The 24,292-nt window shown below is 50.0% G+C and overlaps 1 protein-coding gene across 1 annotated transcript in view; it reads right to left on the bottom strand.

Moving 5' to 3' along the window:
• Nucleotides 1–3,442: 3,442 nt before the first annotated feature.
• Nucleotides 3,443–24,292, bottom strand: part of FAT2 (FAT atypical cadherin 2) — a 58,337-nt gene continuing 37,487 nt past the window's right edge. Inside the window, exons 11-24 of the mRNA XM_054842247.1 lie at nucleotides 23,607–23,803; nucleotides 22,824–22,977; nucleotides 21,839–22,072; nucleotides 20,647–21,036; nucleotides 19,088–19,302; nucleotides 18,329–18,466; nucleotides 17,525–17,668; nucleotides 16,618–16,815; nucleotides 14,698–15,505; nucleotides 13,696–13,841; nucleotides 9,906–10,347; nucleotides 7,295–7,448; nucleotides 4,783–5,375; nucleotides 3,443–3,975 (exon numbers count right to left, since the gene is read on the bottom strand). Coding sequence (XP_054698222.1) covers nucleotides 3,443–3,975; nucleotides 4,783–5,375; nucleotides 7,295–7,448; nucleotides 9,906–10,347; nucleotides 13,696–13,841; nucleotides 14,698–15,505; nucleotides 16,618–16,815; nucleotides 17,525–17,668; nucleotides 18,329–18,466; nucleotides 19,088–19,302; nucleotides 20,647–21,036; nucleotides 21,839–22,072; nucleotides 22,824–22,977; nucleotides 23,607–23,803 — 4,346 coding nt within the window. The remainder of the gene's footprint in view (nucleotides 3,976–4,782; nucleotides 5,376–7,294; nucleotides 7,449–9,905; nucleotides 10,348–13,695; nucleotides 13,842–14,697; nucleotides 15,506–16,617; nucleotides 16,816–17,524; nucleotides 17,669–18,328; nucleotides 18,467–19,087; nucleotides 19,303–20,646; nucleotides 21,037–21,838; nucleotides 22,073–22,823; nucleotides 22,978–23,606; nucleotides 23,804–24,292) is intronic.

Consider the following 24,292-nt stretch of genomic DNA (forward strand, 5'->3'; position numbering starts at 1 on the left):
TCCTGGGGGTCGGGGTATTTCTGACCATGGAGAGTCACCATGGCCGGATCCACGGCCATCCTTTGGTCCAAGGACTGAGCGCTGCAGGGCTGCACCTATTCTGTGAAATGGCTTTGCTGAGGCTGCCTCTTCCCAGGTGTCACGTAGCAAAGCATCGTCTCTGTTGCCCTTGCCCTCCCCTGCGGCTGCCAGCCAAGGCAATCTCAGGGAGTTAAAAGTCAAAAAACCTAAAGGAAAATATTGTCGCTGTTATTTGCGCTGCTTCTGATGCTGGGAAGAATAATTTGGGTTTGCCTTATGGGAAAAGGCAGTGCATGTTGCTGAGAAACTGTGGCACTCTTGGAGCCAGGGTGGGAAGCTGGCAGGGTGACAGCCTGCCCAGACCCCGAGCCAGCAGCAGTGGTGTGTCCTGCTGCGGTACCACTTGTGCCAGGGCTCGTGCCATCCCGCTCTGCTGGAAATGTTGGAGAGTGAAGGCAGAAACTGCGGTTTATGAGCAGGAAACAGGGGCAGAGCAGGTGAACCCCATCTTTTCCTTTGGCCATAAGAAAATGCTGCTCCCCCAGCAAGCCCAGGGGTGGCAACCTGCTCTTCACACCATCCCGTCAGCGTGCGGGGGGATGAGGCTGACAGTGGGGCCTGGCTGCATTTAGGGTTCTGTTAAAAATAGCTGCAGGGAACCGCAAAGCTCGCAAGCCCATCCCAGCAGAGGAAAGCCAAGCTGGGGGCCTGCACAGGTGCAGCCAAGTGGTCCCTCCCCTGGCTTTAATTTGGGATTAACCCCAGCTGGGGTGGGAGGTTTGCCCTCACCAGGTGATATTTGTGCTGCAGTGGGTGATTTGGATAGGTTGTTGTGTTGTCCTCTTCTTGGTCCCTGTGTGATGAGCCCGTCCTCGAGCCAGCAGGTAGGGTGCTGCGGTACCCCTAGGGTGTTTTGGGGAGTGGGGTGAGTCCCTGGCTTGGGACATGGAGCTGGTGGTGAGATTTGCAGCCTGAGGTGCTGGGGCAGCGTCAATGTTGTGTGGTCAGACTTGGGGTTTGGAGCAGCGTGCTGTGAGCATGAGGCCTTGTGTTGTGCTGTGGGCTGCAATAGCAACGGGACAGCAAAGAGGGTTGGGGCAGGTTATCCAGGAGTCAAAACACCTTGTTCCATCTCTGAAAATGGATTTTGTGCTTACAAGCTCCTGTTTCCTTGTGACTGTGCAGGAGGGTCCCTGCCTGTGTCCCAGGGCAGTCCCTGGCTAGCCGAGCTCTGCCACAGTCAGCGGGAGCTCAGTGTTTCTGCGCTGGGGGCAGTTCATTTGCTTTGGGAGCATCTGCTAAACCAGTGCCCTTCACCTGTGGCATCAGGCCTTGCAAAGTGCCCTTCTGCCTCGGCGTGGGGCTTGTCCTGAGGGATCCCTTTTGGGGGTGTGGGTTGCAGAGCCAGGGGCTGCTGGAGCAGCAGCCTGTGGCTGGGGTCCTGCCTTTCCCCCAGGCAGGGGACCCTGAGGCACTGCCATGGGCTGGAACCGTGTCCCCTCCTGCGTCACTGTTGGGGTCAGTTGGCCCTTGGAGGCACTGCTCCCTGGGTCCTGCCTTTGCCGTCGTCGTGGTGATAGCTGATGACATCACTGCTACTCAAAGCTTTAGTGGTGTCATCAGCTGTTGCTGGGGAAACCGAGATGGATCCTGTTGACAGCCAGCCCTTCCAGAGGCGGCTGCCCAGTGTCCTTGGGAAGTGACAGCGGTGACGAGCCTGGGGTTCTTGGTAACAAAAAGTTGTCAAAGTGCATGAGAGCTTTGAGAGGTAGAGCAGGCAGTGCTTCGGGGGCTGGTGGCTGCTGGAGGAGTGGCAAGTGGCCCTGATGCCCAGGGGATGCTCGGGCAGGGGAGTGGGGCTGCGGATATGGTTCATGGGTGCTGGGGCTGGCTGCTGTGTCCCACAGAGCCTCTGCTGGGTATTTTGGGGACCCCTCTGCAGGTACACTCGAGTCAGGTGTGTTTTCCAGGTTAACTGGGTGATAGTCATCTCCTTGGGGGCTGTGGCTTTCAGAAATAAGATGAATTTCTGTTTTCCCAAGTGTGTTTGCTTGGGGAAGGGATTCAAGGCCAGGCTTGGATTTGGGCCTTTCAACCCCCTTGCTCCTGAGCTAACAGTTGTGGGAGGCTCACGCGTTCCCAAAGCGAGGTGGGCTACCGTGAGTCTGCCTCCTTCCTCTGGCCCTTACGGGATCATCAAAGGTGCGTTGAACTTCTCTGCAGGCTCAAGAGGCTGGTGACTAAAACAAGCTGTTATTCCCTGGGCTGCCCTTGGCTGGAGCTAGGCAGGGATGTCCTATTTACAAGGGAATCCCTGACTTATCAAATAAAATCATAATAGTAAAAAAATCCAAACTCTTTTAATACTTTCCAAAAATCAACAACAAAAAAAGTTACATCAAACAACCAACCAAAGAAAACCTCTCACGAAGAAACGATACATTTCCAAGCACAAGGACATACAGGCAAACCCACGCTCGACAGCCTCGCTGCCCCGTCCCGGGTAGGAGATGCCACGCAGTGCTGGCCAGACTTTCTGGGATACAGCGAGGAGCCCCAGCTGCGTGGCAGCACCACGTACTGCTGCGTTCAGCATGGACCATGACAGCCACGGGGACACGGCTGTGCTCGCGTCCTTGGGGCAGGGTCTCCCTTAATCCCAGGAGCGCAGCCCGACTGGGCAGGGGTCTTGCTTTGCTGCTAGCTGCACTGGTTTGAGTCTGTGGGCGGTTCCTGGTGCGATGAAGCTTGTTGCTTGGTTTTTCTACAGAAATGATCTTTTTTTTTTTTTCTTGGACTTTTGTTAGCCAAGTGAGGGACGTGCCGATGGAACCAGCTGCATTCCCTCATCTCTCTCCCTGCATCGGGGAGCAGACATGGAAGAGGGTTTGCACCAGCTGATCCATTCCACCAGGCAAACTATTGGCTTGATGCAAGCCCTCGGAGCCAGAGCTGGGAGCAGGGAGCCTCTGCTATCCCACCTGGGGCACTCCTAGGCTGTGCATTGGTAGTCCTTTCACACCTTCTCCACCACGACTGCTGCCACACCTGCAGCGCTTGCCCTCCTCCTCCTCCTCCCTGTGCCCAGGGAGCCCGGGGTGGGAGGAGGTGGCACGCTGCGGTCCTGCGCAGTGTCGGAGGAAGCCCCCTTGGCAGGGAGGCAGGTTAGTCATTGGCATCCCAGGAGCATCCTCCGTGTCCTGGCAGTGGCTGGAGCATTTCCCCTCTGTTTGCAGCAGGAGCACCGTGGAGGGCAACAGGGGGAAAGACCCAGCCAAATTACAGCCCAGATGTGCAGGGGGAGATGCTGCAAACTGGGACACGCACACATAAGCTTCCCTTCGGTGGCATGTGCCAGCCCCCTGCACACTGTTCTGCGTGGAGATACGCTTCTCTTCTCATCTCAAGGACGAGTCCCCCGCTAAAACATCACCTCCTCGCAACTCCCGTAGTCACTCTCCACCATGTCGGAGCCCTCATAGTTGGGGGGTGGAAGGGGTTGGGCTCGGATGCTGGGCTGGTGGCCCACCTCACAGTCTGCGTAGGAGGGCTGGGCCACACTCAGGCGCATGCTCACCCGCTTGTAGCCGGGGTCGGGCTGGTACGGGATGCCCTCGCCCTGCACCAGCTGGGCTGGGTAGTAGCTGATGGCCGTATATTCGTTCTGGCACTGGGAGGCCCCCATGTCCGCGGGGCTGAGTGGCAAGAAGTCCTCCAGGTTCTGGTTGCTGTAGCGGGGCGGGATGGGGGCCCGCTTGTTGCTCTGGTCCAGCGGGAAGGGAAAGCCCCCGTAAAGAGCGACCGGCTCTGTGTCCACCGGTGGAGGGGGTGGCAGGGGGAGAGGGGGGTGGGAGGAGGACGCAGGGGGGCCTTGAATGACTTCATAGTGGGAATATTCCTGGACGTCTGATGACAGGTACCGGGGGGGCCAGTAGGTTGTTTCTGCTGGGTAGACTGGAATAAAACAGAGTTGTGTTAGCTGCAGTTCAAGCTGTTGTTCTCCCCCTCTTGCCCTCCCGCTGATTCCTTCTGTAGACTCTGAGCCCGCAGGAGATGCAGCAGACCAGGGAGGAGGGGAGACGTGAGGGTAGGGGAGTTGTGGTTGCTGCTTTGGGAATTGAGGGGACCCAAGGGCACCCCTGGCTGTGCTGGGGCAGTGTTCCCACTGGCACATGCCCTCCTCTAGCACCCAAAAGACATGCTTCATCATGCCATTCGGATGCAAGAAGCTTGCACGATGAAGGGATGGGGCAGAGCAAGCGATCTACTGGATCTCTCCCTTACTTTCTCTTGTGAAGTCTCTTCTAACAGTGTACTTTGGTGATAAGAGAAAGCAGTAACCTTCCTGTCCGGAGCCATGCAAGGTGTTTCCCTGAGGGTGTGATCCCTCTGCCTAGGAGCATTAATGCAAATGCCTCCACTAAAACTCATGCTGATTTTTAGGTTCTTGATTTTTTTTTTTTCCCCTTAGCTTCATTATTCTCTTTTACAGGGTCTTTTGACCCAGGATGTGTGGGAATCCAGGCTATGCATTAATGGTTTCCCTGCTGATTGCGTACAAGACTGAGCAGGTTAAAGCTGAAAACTGGGATGTATTGGTGAGCAGGGAGGGAACAGCCAATAAAGGACCTATAGCAGGGATTGGGCAGCATTCGCTTGGCTTTAACCAAAGTTGTTGGACCTTCGAGTTTGCAAACCTTTGATCTGCTTCACAGGGGGAAGAGGGATGTGTAAGAGAAAGAAAAAGCTGTGGCTACTGACCCATCTCCTCCCTGGCCCAGGTGCACTTGATGAAGGACTCATTATCAGAGTTGGAGGGGGGTGCAGCGGGGGGCAGGTTGGGTGCCACGCTGCACACGATGGTGCCCCGGTGCTTTGGAGCATTGGCTGAGTTGAAGGTGATGAACTCGGGGGTGCTGGTGGGTTTGCGCTGCTCTGGCGTGGCTCGGTCCAGGTTGTTGTGTGCAGCATCACTGAGGATGTTGAGTTCGATGGGTGGCACGGCTTGGGTGCCCACACCCACGCTCTTGGAGAACTCGCTCTTGGAGAGCAGGTCAGGGTCCTCCCGGGCCACAGGCTTGTGTGCCTTGGCCCGCTGTCGGTAGCGCTTGCGGATGAGCACAAAGGCCACAGCCAGAATGGCCACCCCCAGCACGCCGGCTACAATCTCCGCGATCTCCTCGGGGCCCACCGCCCATTGTGTGGGCACAATGGCGGGGGTGATGATGGGCTGTGTGCAGTAGTCCCCCTGGTAATCCGATGGGCAGATGCAGTGGATGGAGCCCTGGTTGCTCACGCAGCGCCCGGCATTTCGGCACGGGTTGTCTTGGCACTCCTCAGCCAGCTTCTCGCACCTGTGGGGAGCAAAGGATGGAGACAACCACCATCAGCCTGGGGATGCAGCTAAAACTGCATCATCCTGTTCAGGGCTCTGACTTACACCAGCCAAGGATGCTCCATCATGGTCTGCTCTCCCTCCCTTGCTAGACTCGTGCTACCTGCCTCTCCTGGCAAAGGACCATGATCCTTGAGTATAAAATTATGCTTTTCAGGAAACTGCGTGTTATAGGATGGTCCTATTTTTTGGTCCTATGCAACAAATTAAAATGGGGGGCTTCCTGCCTCAGAGAAGTATTTGGAATTTCTAGGACTAACACTGCATAGAGAGATGCTTCCACCCTGTTAAATTAGGGAGCCCAGGGTCGCTCCGAGATGTGTTAACCTCTTATGAAGTCTCATATGTCCTCCAGGCTCTGTGGGGTCTCAGGATGATCTGTGCATGTCTGCAGGTTGCAGCAAACATTTGGGGAACATCTAGCCTGAGAAGTGGTGAATGGGCATCCTTGTTGAAGAGGCTTTTTTTGGCATTTTATGGAGCATCTGCAGAACTGAGACAGAATTTCTGATTCTCTGTCCTGCTCCACCCCACACAACCTAAATGTTCCCCAACAGTACAAGGGACCTTTCCTTCCAACAGTAATGATCTCCTCATGCTAGGTAGAATATGCAAGGCTTTGTTGGCTTTCCTTCCTTTTTTTTTTTCTTGTTACTGAACAAGCTCTGAGGTTTGGGTACCTCTTGTTTCTTAGTCAGTGTTTTAGGATGTGTGAGCTGGTGCATGCAATGCACACCCACAGGCTCCGGCAGGACGACCGGTGATTTCAGATATTACACTGCCACCTAATGCTCAGCTACTTACTTTTATTCCAAGACCTGCGGAAATAATTTCTGCCTCTGCATTGATTCAAAAGACCAGTGTTCATCCTGGCTAAATGACTACGGCAGAAGGATGAAATGGGTGTGATGCTGCTTGAGCCTGTGCTGGGCATCTCTCATCAGGCTGGGCTGGAGACAGGGCAAGGGTCTGAGCGGAGGTGCGTGGCTGTGGTGGGTAACGCCGAGCAGCCTCTGGGCCTGGGTTAATTCTCCAGCTGCAGATATTTGGCAAACGTGCACTGACGTTTCATATATGGGAAATGTATCCGAGCTGCAACACTGATGGTGACAACTTCAAAGTGATATGAACCACAGGGTTCATGGCCAAAGCCAAATGCTCTGACTGCTTGCGATGATGGGGATCGGTAAGTTATCTGACAGGAGAAGGGGAATGGCATCCTGCACCTGCTTTTCAGCGTAGCCCGCTATCCTGAGCTGAGCTTTGAATTGGATGAATCGTGGCTGTGACCTGGGCCACAAATTCCCCTTGGATGAGCCCTGCAGAGCTGGGCCTGGGCAGAAACAGCCCCTTTAGCACCCAGGGTGGGTGTTCCAGCTACTGAAGGAGAATGCAGCTTGCAACTGTGCTAGCCAGCCTCCCCCCAGCCTCAGGGCACGCTCTTGCCACCCAGCGCAGCGCCTACCTGCGCCCTGCTGCCAGGGTGCCCATCACAGCCAAGCTCAGTGCACACCGTGGGGATGAGCAGCCTGTGGGGACAGACTCTCCCCTTGCAAGGAGAAGCTTTGAACCTGCAACAGGCAGAACGTCTGCAGACATTCAAATCATCTGTGAGGAAAGGAGATTTTTTAAAAAATTTCCTTCCTGCTCAGAGGAGATGGGCACAGAGGGGCAACGACCACGTGATGGCAGAGCTATTTATGCCCCTCCTGCCTTCGGACACTTCCCTGCTGCAATGCTCAGGCACGTGCAATTTGCAATTGATCCCAGAGTGTCTGGATCTGGTGAGCTCCAGAAATGTGCAATGTTTGTTGGTAGAGATCATATTTTCAGCCCAGCAAGGGAGATCACCCGGCTCAAAGCCTTCCCGGACCATACCTTTCGCCCAGGTACCAGTCAGGGCAGTGGCAGGAGTAGCCGGTGGCGGAAAGGGTGCAGGTTCCCCCATGCAGGCAGGGCTTGGACTCGCAGGGACTGTCCCCTAGCTCACAGCGTTCACCAGAAAACAGCCCAGGGCAGATGCAGGTATAACCTGGAGAGGATGAGAGAGTGCCATACAGAGACCGTATCCACGTGGAAGAACTAGGAAGGAGCAGTACCTGATGGCACACAGAGGGCTGGGTATGGCTACCTAAGCACAGGTACTTGCTGCTGCTGCTGGACGTGCTGTGGGGCACCCGAGCCATCCATGGAGGGCTGGTGGGTTGTTACAGGACCTGGAGCAGTTGCTGGAAGCTGGGTGGCCACTCTGGGGCAATGCAATGGCACTAGAGAGCTTTTTAAGCAACAAGCTGAGCCTGTCCTCTCCTGACACAGACCCTCTCCTGGCAGGGACGCATTCGAGGCACAGCTTTATTGCATAGAGAAGCTGGGGAACAAATTCAGGATAAAGGAAGGGGAGCCTGGCTGGCTGATTCACAGCCTCTGACTCTGCTAAGTGCAATCCTCTGTAACTTGTTTTCTGAAATCTTTGGTCCTGCAAGTTCTCGTGGTATGAAGCGCCTGTCTCGACACGTTGGGTTTCTCTTGCCTACAGGAGGTGTCTGGTCGTAGCCAGAGAGAAACCTGGCACACCCGGGGACTCGGAGGGGGCTGCTGCTGTTTGCGTTTTTGGCTGCTCTTTAGTGTAGCCCTAAGCGTGGGAATGTCCCTGGCTGTGCTGAACTCCTGCTAGTCACTTGGCTGGTGGTGCCATGCGGGAAGTTCAGAGTTTCCACCTTGCAGCACGTTTGAAAAGTTTTTGCTACTTGTCCACAAGCTAAACATCCCTGCTTTAGAGCACAGAGGGAACAAACGCAGACCTGTTTCCACATGCGTGTTAGTGGTTGTACAACAAGGATGTGCTGACGCTCGTGCAGCAGGTGCTGGACATTGCCTGTAGGGCTACGTGTGCCCAAACACACATGTTCCTGGATGCAGGGGTTCACATGTGTTTGCACCTGTGGTCCTGAGCACTGCGGTTGATGTGGTGCCTGGTCTGGCTTTGACCCTTTCCACACAGATGCGTTCTCACGCAGCCACGTGGCTTACCCAGGCTCGCTTGCACGGACGTGTCTTTGCCTGTGCACGTAATCCCACGCCTGATATCCATGGGCAGAGCTTTGCATAAACTCGTGCTGCATGCCCGTGGTCTCCAGAACTGAGCCCACAATGCTCAAGGAAGCCAAACCCCCAGGATAACCTCACAAACTACACATCCCTTGAGCAACCCCTGCACCACGGCAGCGTTCTGTGTTTCTGTATGGGACCGTGTCCCACAGGCTTTTTCCTGGGCAGTTGGGCCATTTGTAGGGGAAGTTCATCGCCTTGGAAGGAAACTATGAGAAGGGCACTGGATGATTATTAACGAGGGAGTGACTGTTTTTTCCCCTCCTTTGGAAAAGCAAGCAGGTGACACTTTTGCTTAGACTAGAAATGAGTTTTCACCTCTTGGGTTTCGAGCCCCTTCCAGACCAGCCAGAGGGGTTTTCTGTGCAGAGGGCCTCAAGAGTAAGGCTGAGGCGTGAGTGCCAGCCAGGCTAACTGTTTGGTACAAATGCACCTTGTGTCAAATAAGTTCACCTGAACCAGGCAGCTGCTGAGTCGACAGGGCTGGGAATCTTGCTCCCAGAGGCTGTGGGCAGGGCAGGAGGAGGTCCTTGCTTGCCGGGCAGGGTGTGGGCTTTGGCAACAGCCCCAAAGAGCACAGAGCTGCGGAAGGAGCTCCTGCCCCATGCAGCACCCCTCTGCCCCAAGGAAGGGCCAAAGCGTAGATGGTATCTGTCTTGGTAGATGGGGTATTATGGGGAGCAGCCCCACCGTGCTGGGAGCTGGGACATGGATGCAGGGCAGTGACATAAGGGTGGACGTTGCTTGGAGTGGCTCTTTCCCTCGAGGCCACTGCAAACTAGCCCTGTCCCCGTGATACAGCTCGCTGTGGGGAGACCCTGTGATGGGAGGAACGGGGCAGTGGTGAGACTGTCTTTGGCAAAGTCTGGTACCAAACTTCTGTCAAGCGCACACACCCCATGTTAGCCTGAGTCTCTTGGATTTGAGTTGATGGTTTTCCCATATCCCTTCCCATAGCCTCAGGGAGTCACCGACTGCAGTGGGAATAGACTAAGATCTTGGCTTGTTTCTGCCCAGATACCATCGCTGCATGATCCCATCTTGCCTGATTCTAGTCTTGCTAATAGCTCGTTAAGCAAAGAGGATGCAGAGGGGTGGGTGGAATTTCTATTTGCATTTGAGATTTTGGCAAAGCTGTGCTCTCCTAGGTCATGCTCGCTCCTTAGAAACACCCTCCCACCCTGCTGGCCATGGTCTGCTGGTGAGAGCCAGGATGATGATGTCATACCCCCCCCAGCTGCTGCTGCACTGAGTCAGCTATCACCTGAGGTCCCTTGAGACAGGGGACTTCTGATTCTGCTCTGGTGTAGCTCCTTACATAGGGATGAATGAAGAGGTTCCCTCCCCTCCCTTTATTGCCCTGCGTGGGATATTCACGTACCTCCTCCATGAGTTTCGGAGCACATCCCATTGTTGAGGCATGGGTTGCTGCTGCAGGCACCGGTGGGGGAGCAACACTGCTTTATCCCCACCTCCTCCATGACTTCCTTTGATTGCCCTTTCCCGGGCAGGAGAACCACTTCTCTGCCGTTGATTGCAACCACATCCAGGCAGCCTCTGAACCCCCGCATGACTCTCTGGGACTGGAGCGACTGCCGGAGGCCCCCAAAAAGCAGATCTCGTCTGCCCTGGGAGATGCTACAGGTCGCTGGCAGCTGGAGAGAGGCATTTCCCAGTCCGTCAATGAGCAGGCGGACAGATGTGTTCTTCACCTCCAGGAAGACTGAGTGCCACTCACCATCGCTCACAAAACGTGAGGAGGAGAGGTTCCCAGTGTAGTTTCCCCGGCAGCTGTACCCAAGTTGAGGCACTCCATTAACCATCTGCAAAACACGTCCCAGAAGTCACGGTTAGCTGTTATATAGGTGGCTGCTGTTCATGGAGACTTTCAACACTTCTGCTGCTTGTTCCCCTCTCTCCTTGCCTAATCATTGAGAGTCAAGATACATCCCAGCTTTCAGACTCCAAGAATTACCAGCTAGGCAAATGCGGCCCCTTTCACCCATGTTAAGCTTTGCATGGACCAATTAAAGCCTGTTTAACTGACTGCAACCTCCTTTATTTTGCAAAACACCATCATCTCTCGCACAACTTCCTTCACCCGTGATCCCTCCCTGCAGCCTTTGACCAGCGTGCAGGGAGGGAAGCTCACTGTTCCACACAACAGGGTGCAGAGCCATGTGACTGTACTCCTGCAGCTGCTCATCCCTTCTCCCCGCTTCCTGAGCCTAAAGAGAGCCCTGGCATTCAGACTATCCATAACTCCATCACCAGTCACAGATGGACTCTTGTTCTGTGCCACATGGCCTTTACTCTGTTCTCACTGTGTCCTTAGTGGTGGGGAAGGTGCTGGAGCAGTTCCCCCCTTTGGCATGGGTGAGGGTGGCCAAAGGACCTCAGTGAGGAGAAGCACTGGCAGCTTTCTCTGGAGCAGGCAAGGAAGAGTTGGGAGGCAGAGAAAGGCATTACTGTTGTACCCAGCTCCTAACCAGTGTGCTGGAAAGCCAGGCCAAAGCTGCTGATAGGTGTTGCAATACAGTCCTTGGTCTCTAGCTGATGGAAGGGGGACAAGTTATTGAGCTTCTAAAAGTGAACTATACCAGTGTCTTCTGCATTAAACTAGGATGTCAGAAAAGCCTATTTGTGGCCCAAAGTTCATCTTTAAAATCATATGGAGGAAGGAGAAATGAAAGGTTAGCTGTGTTGTTTCAGGGTGAAGTCAGGGGTAAAGCTCTCTTTCACCTTTTCTCCCCAGTTCTTTGTTGATAAAACCTCTCTCTCATAGAAGCCAAGAGCATATGGAGAAGGAAAAAAGAGATGGAACAGAAAACCTGCAGAGCTTGCTACGTAACACCAGGCAATTCATCCCAGGTAAAAGAGATCTCATGGGGAACATCAGAGACAGTGAGGAGTGGTGATGCTTGGAAGAGGCTAGAAGAGGAGTAATTATAAGTGATACACTGAACTCTAGAGGAACATAAATATAATGTGATGGGGCTACTCTGCAGGGGACAAAAGCAGAGCAGGACAACAGTTGAGTCTTAGAAGTTCATGGTATAAATAAATCCCAGTGGGAGGAGAGAGCAACTGCTGAAGGAAGGAAGAACTAGATGCAGCTGGCACACACTATAGAAGGGCCTCAAGGCAACATGTGTGTAAATCCCTTTGCACAATTGGCAAGTGCACCAGAGAACTTTGTCACTTCATTTTATCTGGAGGAACATGATTTCACTTCAGATGGGTCTGTAGATTTGGCTTATCAATTTCTGGGGCTGGGAGAGAGCTGAGAACTTGATTCCCTGGAGCAAGAGCTGACAGACTGCCAAGTCTTTCCCAGCTTGCTTGGTTTGCCATCCTCTTGCTGCACCCTATTTCTGAACATCAGGAGAGATTAGTAATTGGAAGGGTGATGATATGCGTGCCCTTGGGAGAGCTCATCCTCTTTACCAAATCTGCAAACTATCAGTTATGATTCTTTCAAAGCTTTGGTTCATACCCAGAGTACTGCAGTCCACAAATCTTAAAATCTTGAGGGATTCCTTCATTTTTTCAGGCCAGATGGTCTAGAAAAGGTTTGATCCCTGAGGTATTGTTAATAAAGTGAGTCATGGAAGAAATGGTTCACAGGCAACTTTATGGTGGAGGCTTTATGACTGTTCCCTATTGAAAAGCTTTGGAGACATCTGGGTGCAGGAGGCCATGGGCACATTGAGCTCCATCAATAATGAGTCTTTTCTCCCTTGACTTTGTGTGTTAGGCCTGGCTCAGTAAAGCTTCCCGCCATCTCATCCTTTCTGAGCACCGTCTGGAGTGCTGGACTTCTGCTGAACTACTTGGTGACTCTCCTTCCCAGAGGCAGAGCAGAAAGCTAAAAACCCTTCTTGAGAAGTTTTTCTCATCAACCCTTTACAATGCAGCTTAAAGTCACTCTCTGAGATGGGTACAGGACATAGGGATGATGGTTCTCTGCTTTTTCTTTTAAGCAGCGGTGACTGTGGCAGCAGGAGCTTGCAAGATGTACTATGGGCAGGTCTCTGGGTGTTGACTGCTGTGCCAACCCCCTGTCTGTGTGGGTCTTTTATAACAGCAGAAAGAAAAGTATTTCAAAATAGGAAGATGGGGTTGTGAAACCATGAGAAGGGATGAGGGAGTTCAGGGACAGGATGAACACTTCCAGGTAGGTTTACAGTGTGTAGATCTCAATGCGATTAGTCTCAGGGACACACCTCTGTAAGCTGGTAAGGATGTCCTATGATCTCAGTCTCTAATTAGTCTGAATTTAATTGATGAGGAATATACAAAGCTCCCTATTGTTTAATTATCTGCTGCTTTCCTTCTGTTGCCAAAGTGGAAAAGGGAGATGATCTTTGAATGCTGGATAGATTCAGTGTGCAGCCAGAGGGAGGAGACCCATCAGACTGAAATGTCGCTGGGTCTGCAGGTGTCTTGAACAGTGAAACCACCTGAAGAAAGTGGTTGAAAAGAGTCGGGGGCTAAGAAACAGTATTTAAGACTCTTGTTTTGTCTGTTTTGTCCATTACTGTGAAGGACCTTTAACTGAGGTCCACTTCAGCAGATGTGTGACCTAACTGACATACACTCTGACGCAGGTAAAGGCTGGTGATATCATTCCTAACCTCAGAGCTCACCTGTGCCTTCTTCATCTCTACCCCGTTTCCCCAACCCTCTATAGAGGAGGTGGATGCCTCCTCTGTGTTGGACTGAGCCATAACGTGGTCTGGCAGATGGTTTGTGTGGTCAGTGGGAGTCTGGCTCCACTCCTAAGGGCTGGCGGAAAGTTTGCCCTTTGTTACAGTGGAAGAAGACTGGTCTGGGGAAAATTCCACCTGGTAAATTCTTGGTCCTGAGAGGTGTGATGCAAGAGAGGGAGAAGCAAGCTGTAAGGAAAGTAGATGATGTAGATCTATGATATGGGGGTGTGCTGCCTTCGCACCAGTGACTAGCACATGCATTCACAGACATAAAAAGCTGATTCACTAGTTGTGGCTGCAAGCTGTGCTCGGCTCTCACTTGGTCTTCCCACCTCTTGTATTTTAGCTAGATGAATGACTAAGGGTACATATTATTGCATCTTCTTTCTGTGATTCCTTCCCCAAAAGAGTGAGGTTTTTTTACACTGGAAAGAAATCCCTGTGTGTTGCAATACGTACCTCCAAAGTGGCACGGTCAGTCCCGTTAGCGTAGAACACAACAGCATGCAGCTGGTGGGTCTTCAGGCGAAAGTGCATGTGCCAGGAGCCGATCTGTGAGTGCTGGTACCAAATGTAGCTGTGGCCTCCAAACCTCACAGCTGTTCCTGAAAGGAGAATGTGCAAAAGGTCTCATCTTTGTCATGCTTTGAGACTATGGACTGTATCAAGCCTTGCCTCTTCTCCCAGCGTGACACTGTGCCTGTCCAGGGACTGTCCTATCCACGGCAACCCATGTACCGCTGCACTGCATCTCCCACAGCTCCCATTTGGAGCTCTGAGTATTTCTTCTACATACTCAACTGTAAAACAATCCTGCAATAGCAGCCTGGCTATTTCTGTCTTATAGCACTTTCAAGGTGCCCTTGGTGTGGTCTGCAACACAACAACCTTGAATTTCCTCATCCTTAGAAGTCTTTATTCTATGGTATCCCTCACTATTCCTGCTTAAGTGATGCTAAACTGTATCCCTGCTCTCTCCGTTTATTTCTTGAAGTATTCTAGAGCGAGTATAACAGATAAGCTTTATTTGGCTTTCCTCAAATTTATCAGTTTGTGCTTTGCTGAGTTCAGGATCAAATACAGGAGCTCAGAGATCAAAATTCTGATCACTGAGCTTCATTACCTGTTAGACATGAGTGACTTTTCCCAATGAGATAGATAGATGTTGCTGCTATTAGATGTTACGGGAGATTCATTTAAAAAAAACCCAAAAACCAAAAACCAAAAAAACCCCCAAAAAACCCAAACAAAAAAACCAAAACCCCAAAAACTCTAAAGGAAACAACTATGTGAAACTTTTAAGCTCTAAGAGCCTAGACTTGGCTTTGAAATTGCAGGCAGAGTTGTTGGTCATTGGGCAACCTAATTCCATGGAAAGTCCAAGTGCTTTACAGTATACTGAAGGAAAACACAATATGCCCAGGTTTATAGAGCAGGACACTACCAGGAAGGATTGCTCACCATTGCAAGAACAGATTTGCTCCAAGCTGTGCCGTGGGGTGAGGACGCTGAGTCGGGCAGTGCTGTAAGTAGACATCATGCCTGGATCCAGCTGAATGGTTTCCTTACAGACACGGTGGACACAATCTGACCCATGACATGGCACGTGAATTGCTTTCTTCATCCGGAGACCGACGAGTTGGTCCATCTCCCCAGCTGAAACAGTGATCTTATTTGCGAGGACCCGAGGCTCATACAAGGAGCCGTGTGGCTCTCCAACAGCCAAGAGCAGGTCCACTCCATCAGAAGTAGCTGCAGGCTGTAAGCTGGCCATATGGATGTTTTGGCGCTGGGTGACAAGGATGTTTCCCAGAAATCTCTGCAAGTTGCGCCAATGGTCCCCCACAAATTCCTCAGGGGAGAGGTGGCGAAAGTGTAGCACTACTGCCTTGTCCAGGGCGTCCTGCGTGAAGCACCATACGTGGACATTGACGCTGGTGGTGGCTGTGAACGTACCATCGCTGACTGTCACATTCAGAAGATAGTGGCCATGGGGAAGCTTGTTCCCAGCAATGATCTTCCCGTCGGCAGCTCCAACAGAGAAAAGCCCCTCCTGGGGCACTTGTGCCACCAAAGTGTACACCAGCGTGTCATGGGGGTCTCGGTCTGTGGCATGGATCTTGCCCAGAACACCACCTCGGAAGGCTTCCTCATTGGTGGTGATGAATATTTCCAGGGGAAGGGCTGAGGGGGCATACTGGCTCTGCTCAGTCACTTGGATATTTATAAATGCAGATGAGGACAAGGGAGGGATCCCGCTATCGGAGACCTGTCAAGGAAAACAGAAGGATCTGTTATAGCCACATGTTGACTTACTGTCACCTCACCTGACTGGATGGGCTGATCAGGTCTTGCAAAGGAATGCGCCTGCAGGTAGCAATAGGTGAAAGCTGTCAGGCAGCGGGTTGGGAATGAAGAAGGAATGGGGAAAAATTGGCAGCCGTGTTGGACCTCTGCCTGGAGATGGCCTCAGGGAAATGGCAGCATGCCTTCCAGCATGGAGACTGATGGAGACCTTCTGTTAGCGGTGGGGTCGCACTCATTTCCGTGTGCGCCCATCGGCAGCTGAGGCACACCTGAGTGGCTCTGATTTCCTGAGGATTAATCATCTTTAGAGATGTTGCCAATCTTTGTGGTTCCATGTGTAACTGAGTGTACAAAGATATAAAGCAGTTATGCACATCGACACATTTGCTCATCTTCCGGACTATTTAAGCCCGTGCCCCACCTCTGATAATGCCTGTCTAGTATGAGTCAAGGAACCTCAAAATAGAAAAATGTGAATAATCAGATTATAGTGTAAGTTTCTCCCTAATCTTAGGCAGTTGTGGTTGAGGTTTATAGTTTAATACTACCTAGCTTTTAGAACAACTACCATTACTGAAGAAGTATGTACTTTACATGTTGTTATCCTTTTGTTTGTAACGGACTATCCTTACTGATAACATTGGAAATTAATTAATTCACTCTGCAGCAATAGAAATCCTCTTTGAAGAGGAATTTAAACCACTTCTTAAAGTGGTTTTTCTCCAAGGATACTTGGAGAAGGTTTGTAGGACCAGATCCAGGTCTCACTCTAAACTGGAAGTCACTAGAATGATCCTGGGAAAAGCATCTGTCTAAGGAAACTGCTGACAGAGTATTTCTCATCATCTTATTATCTGATTTTTATCAACGCAGAAGCTGGACCCTAGCTTCTTGTGGGCAGGTGGTGTGGGGAAATGAGCTCTGGAGCTGGCTCCAAGATGCACAATTTGTGCCTGGATTGGATTTCTCCAAAGCCAGAGATGTTTCCATGCAGCTGTGCCATCCTAATCTCATTTTGTTGCTACTTAATCTGGCTGGGGAATTCAGATACCAGGACAGTAAGGCAGCCTCTACCTGGACTTGTAATAGGTACTGTTCTTTCATTCTTCTGTTCAGGATGGATGATGTTACCAGCAGACCATTCTGGGTGACATCAAAAGCCTTCCCATCATTGCCCTGGATGATATGGAATGAATACGGTGGTCCATTTTCTGGGGAGTCTCTGTCGCTCATAATCAGTTCCAGGACGCTTGTACCCACGGGAGCGTTCTCCTGAAATGGGGAAAGATGCTAGTGGAGAAAGGCAAGCAAAGAGAAAAGGCGCAGGGGAACCCACACTGCCCCTAGAACTGCTGGATGAGGAACAGGGAAACAAATCCCACACCCCACGTGTATCTCTTGTACACACAGACTGAGACTCTTGCCAGCAATGGCAGAGACCCAGGGGTAGCAAGGGCCTCCCTTTCATGGCATTACACATGTGGTAGCTAAGCGCAGACAGTTGAGCTGATGCTGTTGCTTTCCCCTTGAGTCATGTCAGCACAAGAGCGGATGAAAGCATGTTTTGTGTATGTTTCTTTCCGAGTACCTCTAGGTGTTATGAGTCCAAGTGATAACTGGGCTGCACCCAGCAGACATGACAATGCTTGACCATGTGCTTGGGTCTGCTCTTTATGTTGTGGTGTAGACATGGACAATTGCAAGGGAGAAAGTGGCTGCAAGTCAGGCTTGGAAAGAGTGAAAAGCTCGGCACTCCCTGCACTGAAAGGACAGGAGGTGCCTGAAGATATTGGAAGGAGAAAATGGCATCTGTTGGCAGACTATCTGCCCCTGCAGATGCTACCAGTTCTTTGTGGAAATGAGCAAAAAAAACAACAGCATGCTTCATCACTGTCTCATCCTTCTGCTCCAACAGCAGCCCATGTATGAGTACCCTAGCACCCTGAGATGGACTGGGAGAACAAACTGCCTCCTGGCTTACCTGCACCACCACGCTGTAGTTGAGCTGGAAGAACCGAGGAGGGTTGTCATTGACATCAGACACATGGACACGCACAGCGACATCACTGAACTGAGCAGGGTGACCGTTGTCTGTGGCTCGAACTGTCAGGGAATAGCTGGGGATCTGGAGGATTTATAGTGCATGATTACTTGGAAAAATGGAGGAATGGTGGCTTTTTCACATTGATATTTTACTCTGCTGCAGCTTGTTAAAATGCTTGAGGCCATGCATTGCACCATAGCAACAGCTTTGCTGTTGGCTAAGACTCTCCATCCATAAAGCTCAAAGCACATTGCTAAAGAAAATTAGCCTCACAATAGTTGAAGAGAAGGGAAACAACTTGCCAAAGAGATCAAGCTGGGCAAACATCTGTTGATAGTGGTTTGAGCTGCTAGTGCTTTATGAATGAGGGATTGTCCAGATGACATTTCCATCTCCTTCCCATACCTGTTTTCTATAATGCTCTGATGCAAAGAAGCAAAAACCAACCATGCTGGTCACCAGTTTGGGGCTGACTCTCACCCAGCCAGTTTGAAGCACCAGTGGAGCAGACTGCAGCCCAGAGTTGGAACCACTGAAGGCTATATTGCCCTCCCTAAAGCCCAGACTTTCTACAGCAGTATCTGTGAGTCTAGAAAACGACTGAATGAAAGATTTACCTTCTGCTTACAGGATTATGAGTAGATCACTCAGAAAACAGGAGGCAGCTGAATATACTGCTCTCCTTCAGTCTTTTGGGGCACATCTGTTTTAGCCTTCCTGTTCCCATTTTCTTGAACTTACCTCCTCCCTGTCCAGATGCTTGGCAATGCTGATCTGTCCACTTTTGGGCTGAATGGCGAAGTGTCCCAGCGGGTTCCCTCCCACGATTGAATATGTGATCTGATTGTTCATTGCTCCATCCAAGTCATCAGCTGACACCTGTTAGGAGAAAAAAAAGCTAGATCCCTGTGCCAAAAAGGCCTTGTCGTGGAGGAATGGGGGCAGGACCTCCTTGTCGTTTAAGGATATTGGTTTGAGCTTGCCTTAAATGAGGAAGGTGGTTTACTTAAGTGTTATCCTTTAGTCTTTTCAAGACAAAACTCAGCAAAGCTACAAGAATGGCTTTCTCCTTGTCTCTTTCCTGACTTTACCACCCCTGTGATGGTAACACTGGCTGGGCAGGAAACTCCACATCGGAATACCTTGGGCTCCACTATTCTGCCCAGGGAAGTGTCTGCCTTCCCCAGGTCACAAGGGTGTTGGCCTTCTGCAGGCATTTTAAGTCTTTTGGGAGGTCCTCAAAGATCCTGAGCCCCTGTTAGGTATCTCAAGCTTTCACTTAAAGATATCTTCTAAGGCAAAGTGTTCTCCCTGTCTATGGACTGTCAGGAATTCTGGCAATCATCCTTTTTTAAGTCATGCCTAAATCTTAGGTGTTGAATGCCACAAACCCACTGAGGTGGCTATGTCTAAGGAAGAGTAAAGTGCAAAGGAAGAATAAATAATGCATAGCACAAGTAAGAGAATAGGTAAAGACAGCTGAGTGGCTCATAATCATACCGTGAGGATGATTTCTCCAACTGCAGCATCCTCCCGGATATCAGCGAAGTAAGGGTCTTGAATGAACTCTGGTGCATGGTCATTGATGTCGGTTATATTGATCACCACCATGGTGACATCGCTGAGGGAAGCTGAGCCCTTCCTTGTGCCTTCAATGGATAAGTAATACTCATGACTTGCTTCAAAGTCCAAGCTCCCATTTATGTATAAGGCGCCTGCATTGGCAGATGGATAGAAAAGGACAGAAGATACTTTGAATGAATGGCTCACGACTTTTCTTGGAATACTGGAGATGTGCTGAGATAATTGCCAAACTACCAGCTGAAAAGGTGCTGTTGACCTAGCTCTGACCTGCTCTGATTAAATCAGAATAATGAAAGTCATGGCATCACATAAAATATAATTGAACTGATTCTGCCATAACCTGCCTCATTCTGGTACCAGGTGTTTGAAGAGATGGAATAAACTCTCATTCTGGAAGGTCTCCAGGAATCTTGATTGGAGGAGATCTGGGACAAAATAGAATGAGAGTCTAACAATGCTATTGAAAGCTGTGACTAAGGCAGTAGTAGAGCATTGCTGAACTGTGTCATAGGCAGGATGAAAAGGTGTGAGATGTAGATGCAGAGTTGTACAGGAGAAAAAGGTGTGTGGCAAGATGCTGTGATTTGTAAGCGAGGCTTGGGATGCAATGTATAAAGAAGGAAGAGGCTGTTAATCTAAAAAAAAAAAAAAGTGCATGAGGAACAGGAACTAAAAGCATAAAGTGAAAGCAAAAGACAAGGGACAGAATGTGCCTGTGTGCTTCAGTGCTTTCCTGGCTTCAGCACTGAAATTGTCACAAAATTACTCCCTGGAAATGACACTGTTCTGTGTCTTTTAAGACATGGAAACTCATAAGAACATTGGTGTGGAAAAATTAGCAAGAGCCTTGAGGATAGAAAAGCTGCGGAAGGAACTGTGGATGAGGATGTTACAGCCAACGGCAGAAGGCCATTGATGACGCAGCCAAGGACTTGTTTCAGGGAGTTAACATTGCCCTTCCAATAACAGCTCTTATCAGATCGCTGTGCAAACAGAGTAGTGCTTTATTTGGCTGGTAAACCTGGCTCAACACCTGCTCATGGTTAATAGATTGGTATTATCCACATTCATTGAATGCTACTAAATAAAGCTGCCTGCTACCCTGGGCTAAAGGTCCCCTGTGGGATGAGGATGGAGATACTTTTTTAAATGAAACCAACTTCTCCTGTGTTTTGAAGTGGAAAAATTCCGAGTTTTATTCTTCATGTATTCCTCATTCCCATGGATCCATCTCAGGTCCCAGACATAACATGAATCTTTCCATTAATTTCAGTAAGATTTGGATCACTCTTTAAGTGACTTGGCTGGCAAAATTTAGAGTGGAAGAGAAGACTCTGTTGGCTACCCTTGTGCTGGCTAAAGATAGAGGAGAGCAGAAGTGCAAGCCAAAAGGAGAAGAACTAGAGAAGATGCATACAAGGTCAGCCTTTGATGTTGGGTCAACCTGGACCTGCTTGGGCACAAGACTATCTTACCTGTGTTTGAATTGAGCTGAAATTTCCCGTGGTCATTGCCATTCACAATTTCATACTTGATCTCTGTGTTTTCTGCATTGTCCCTTGTCAACGCTGACAAGTTGAGGACCTCTGTACCCACAGCCACATCTTCTTTTACCATGGCTACGTATTCAGGGGCCAGGAAAACAGGCAGATATTCATTCAGATCCACAACAGAGACAGTGACAGTGCCAAGAGCAGAGAGGGACTCTGGGGTGCCCCGGTCGGAAGCACAGACTGTCAGCTCAAATGCTGAATGCTGCGAATCCTTCAGAGGCTTTTCCAGACGGATCACCCCTGTGGTTTCCTCAATTGAAAAGTGTCCATTGGCAGAGTCAGAGAGAGAATAGACCACCTCGGCATTGAGACCTGGAAGGATAAGGGGCAGGCTGTATTAATTCATGGGCAGGAATGCTGCTGGGTTTATTCTATTTTTAATCCACTAGGATTATGTGTACCTAAATGCCCTTAAATTTCCAGGGAAAACAGAGGCTATATGAACATCAAGTGTGCTCGTGTCCACCTGCAGGTTCAGACATCTAGCCACCCTCGCCATCATCCATCAGCATCACCTGCTTGTATTTACTAGTGCTTTCCATTTTTAATTCCCTTGTTTTTAAACATAATTTCCCTTCATGTCTGTTTCCAAAACAGACAAATGTGGTCTTGCCCCTCTGTCATTGTAAATTCAGTCTCTGCTGGAGAGGTTTATTGAAAGCTCTTTTCTAAGGAGCCTTACCTATATTTTTGAGAACATTTGTGTCTCCAGAAGCACTTCTCCATCCAAGGCATGTACCCCATCCAGAGCTAAACCTCCTTTTTTCCTTATTATGCTCATTCTTGATCTCTATCTTTGGTAAAATTTCTGTCCAGTTTGGATCCCAGACAAACTGTGTGTCACAGTTTGTGCTGTGCATCATGGTTACAGTTAATGAGCGTGTCCTCAAAGTCTGTCTTTGCATGTTTCTACAGATATTGCACTTCCTACAGGGTCACAAAAATGCTGATGCCAGCCTGCTAGTCAAGAACATGTCAGCGATGAGATCCAGGCACATCTTCGCCAAGATTCAATCATCTATGCCCATCGCTGCAGCCCTTCCCTAGGTTTCAAAGGTTTCTATTCAGGATGAAAGATGAACTCTACTAAAAAGTAAATCCCATTCTGACTCACCTTCATCAAGGTCCCTGGCAGCAACCACGGCAATGGGTGTCTTTGTGGTGGTGTTGTCAAAAACGGCCACGGCGCAGTGGCTGGGGAAGAATCTTGGTGCGTTGTCATTTCTGTCCTCTACGATCAATGTTATATCTGCCTGGCAGGAACGGCCTCCGCCATCAGTTGCTTTGGCAACGAGATGGTACGTAGGTTTCTGTTCGCGATCGAGAGGTGCAGATGTGGTCAGTTCCCCTGTTGGAAAGAATGGGAGATGATCTTGTCTTCTGCAACTACAGCCTCGAAATGCTCAAAGGGGTTCAAGCACGCTGCCTTCCTGGATGAACCGTGGGAGACAACAGACTGGGTTTGAACACCGTTTGTAATCCAGCTAATAGCGGTGATGTGTCCACACCACATTGCTTAGGGCTATTCTCAGATGACTGCCAGCCAGTGCCCTGGCAAGCTTGGCATGGAGAGTCCTGCAAGTTGGGCTGAACTTCATGAGAGGGATGCCGTCATGGGATAGAAGTGCTCATAAATAAATTGTACTTTTAAACACCTTCATAAACCCTGCTGCATTAAGCTTTCTGCAATGTAATGAACCCCAAGTGATCTCTAGAATGATCATCGCATCTGGGCAAAAGTATTGCCCAAGACCCAGTAAGACATTTTTTAGAGTTTAGAAGTTGGGTCTTTGGCCCAAGCCAAATACTTGAGACCTAGCTGTTAGCAATAGTGTCTGCCCTTCATTTTAACAATGCTAATGCCAGTATTTGTAAAGGAGTATTTGTAATTTTTAGCAGGAAGATGCAGAGCTCGCTCTCCTCTATACCATATTGCAATAAGCCTGCCTGTTTGCCATTCCCTCCTAGCTTGGGAGAGGTGGAATGAAAAGTCCTTTCGTTTGCTCAAGACAAGTTAAGTGTTGAGCCGTGCTGGGAGCTGACATTTCTCGGGGGTGGGTGAGGAAGAGGATAAAAGCATCCCATTGCCCAGCTCTCACCTGTATGTGGGCCCAGCCGGAACTCCTCTGCCCCAGGGCCGTGGAGGCTGTACGTTATCTGGGCGTTGCTGCCAACATCGGGGTCAGTTGCTGTTATTTTCAAAATGAAAAGACCTGGCAGAGCATCTTCAGAGACTCTCCCAGTGTAGTATATCTGGCAAGGACAGAAGATGTCACTGGCAACTGAGCAGCCTCCAAAATACCTTCGCTTCGTATGGGGAGGAACGGACTAGCGGAAGCTTCACAGAGAAGGATAAACCATGTGGTTTATAGGGGAACACAGTGTGCCTCACATTGCCAGCTGCTGGGGTGTGGACTGGGACCAGTGAGCTCATTTCACGCAAGCCTTTGAATCTTCTTTGGGAAGCAACCACCTCTGTTCTTTCTCACCATGGGTAACATCCATACCAGCGATCAGCTCTCTACAGTAACAAGCCTCTTGATGGGAATCTCTCAGCTTAGCAGGATATGAGACTCGATAATTTACATGCCTCTACCCAGGAGGCTTCCTGGCATTGTTTATCTCCAAAAATTATCCTGCATAATGCTTAGGTGCTCACTTACTGCTGGCAAACATGCTTGGAGGCTAGATTTAATGTTCTTGCTTGACATGCAGCTTAATTAAAATTGCTAAGCATAATCAAAGCAACAGGATCGTGTGAGAAGAATTATGACAAGCCAAACCCTCTTAACATGCTCTTTCTGTTCTTTCTTCCTTGCTATTGTGTTCACCTTCCCAGACACTCCCCTCGTGCCCCCGATATCCCAGGACAGACTTCTTACCTGGCCGCACTCAGGGCTGTTGTCATTGATATCCAAAACAAAAATTTCCACTTCAGTGGTAGCCTGAAATTTCCCATCAGAAGCCATAACCTTGAGGAGATATTTCTCTGTATCTTCTCTGTCCAAGGGCTTCTTGGAAGAAATAGTCCATTCTCCCTCGATTTGGTTAACTGTGAACTGTCCTAGTACGTCTCCTTCTAGAAGAGGGCAGGAGGCAAGGGAAAAAGGCATTCACTGAGTGCTGAAAATCAGAAGTGATAAGGGAAGGGGATATAGGTGCGTCCAGTGCTGGTCCCTTAGGAACGCTGAAGGACTTGCAGTGGTGATGCAGAGAGGGCACTGGTGTTGTATCAGGCAGGTGAGGAGCATCTGGTCTGCCTCACTGCACAACTGAGAAATACCTTGCCTGTTTCTCTTATGCACTGTCTGCATGTTACACCTGAAGGAGGAAACAACTCCTGATTGCAAAAATGTCTCAGTCATGTTCTGCAGATGTGCATATTCATTGCCTCAAACCCACGTTTTCTCACCTTTCTGAAGTGTGTCAGTCTTTCTTGGTACATGTTGCTAAAGGGATCTGAGAATTGCAAATACCCTGCAGACATTGGTTGGATCTTATAGTTACAGTACCATGTATAATTTCCTTTTAACCTATAGATGTATTTAATATATAGTTGCACTTTCTG

Source organism: Grus americana, chromosome 14 (assembly GCF_028858705.1).
Source record: "Grus americana isolate bGruAme1 chromosome 14, bGruAme1.mat, whole genome shotgun sequence".
NCBI classification, from domain to species: Eukaryota; Metazoa; Chordata; class Aves; order Gruiformes; family Gruidae; genus Grus; species Grus americana.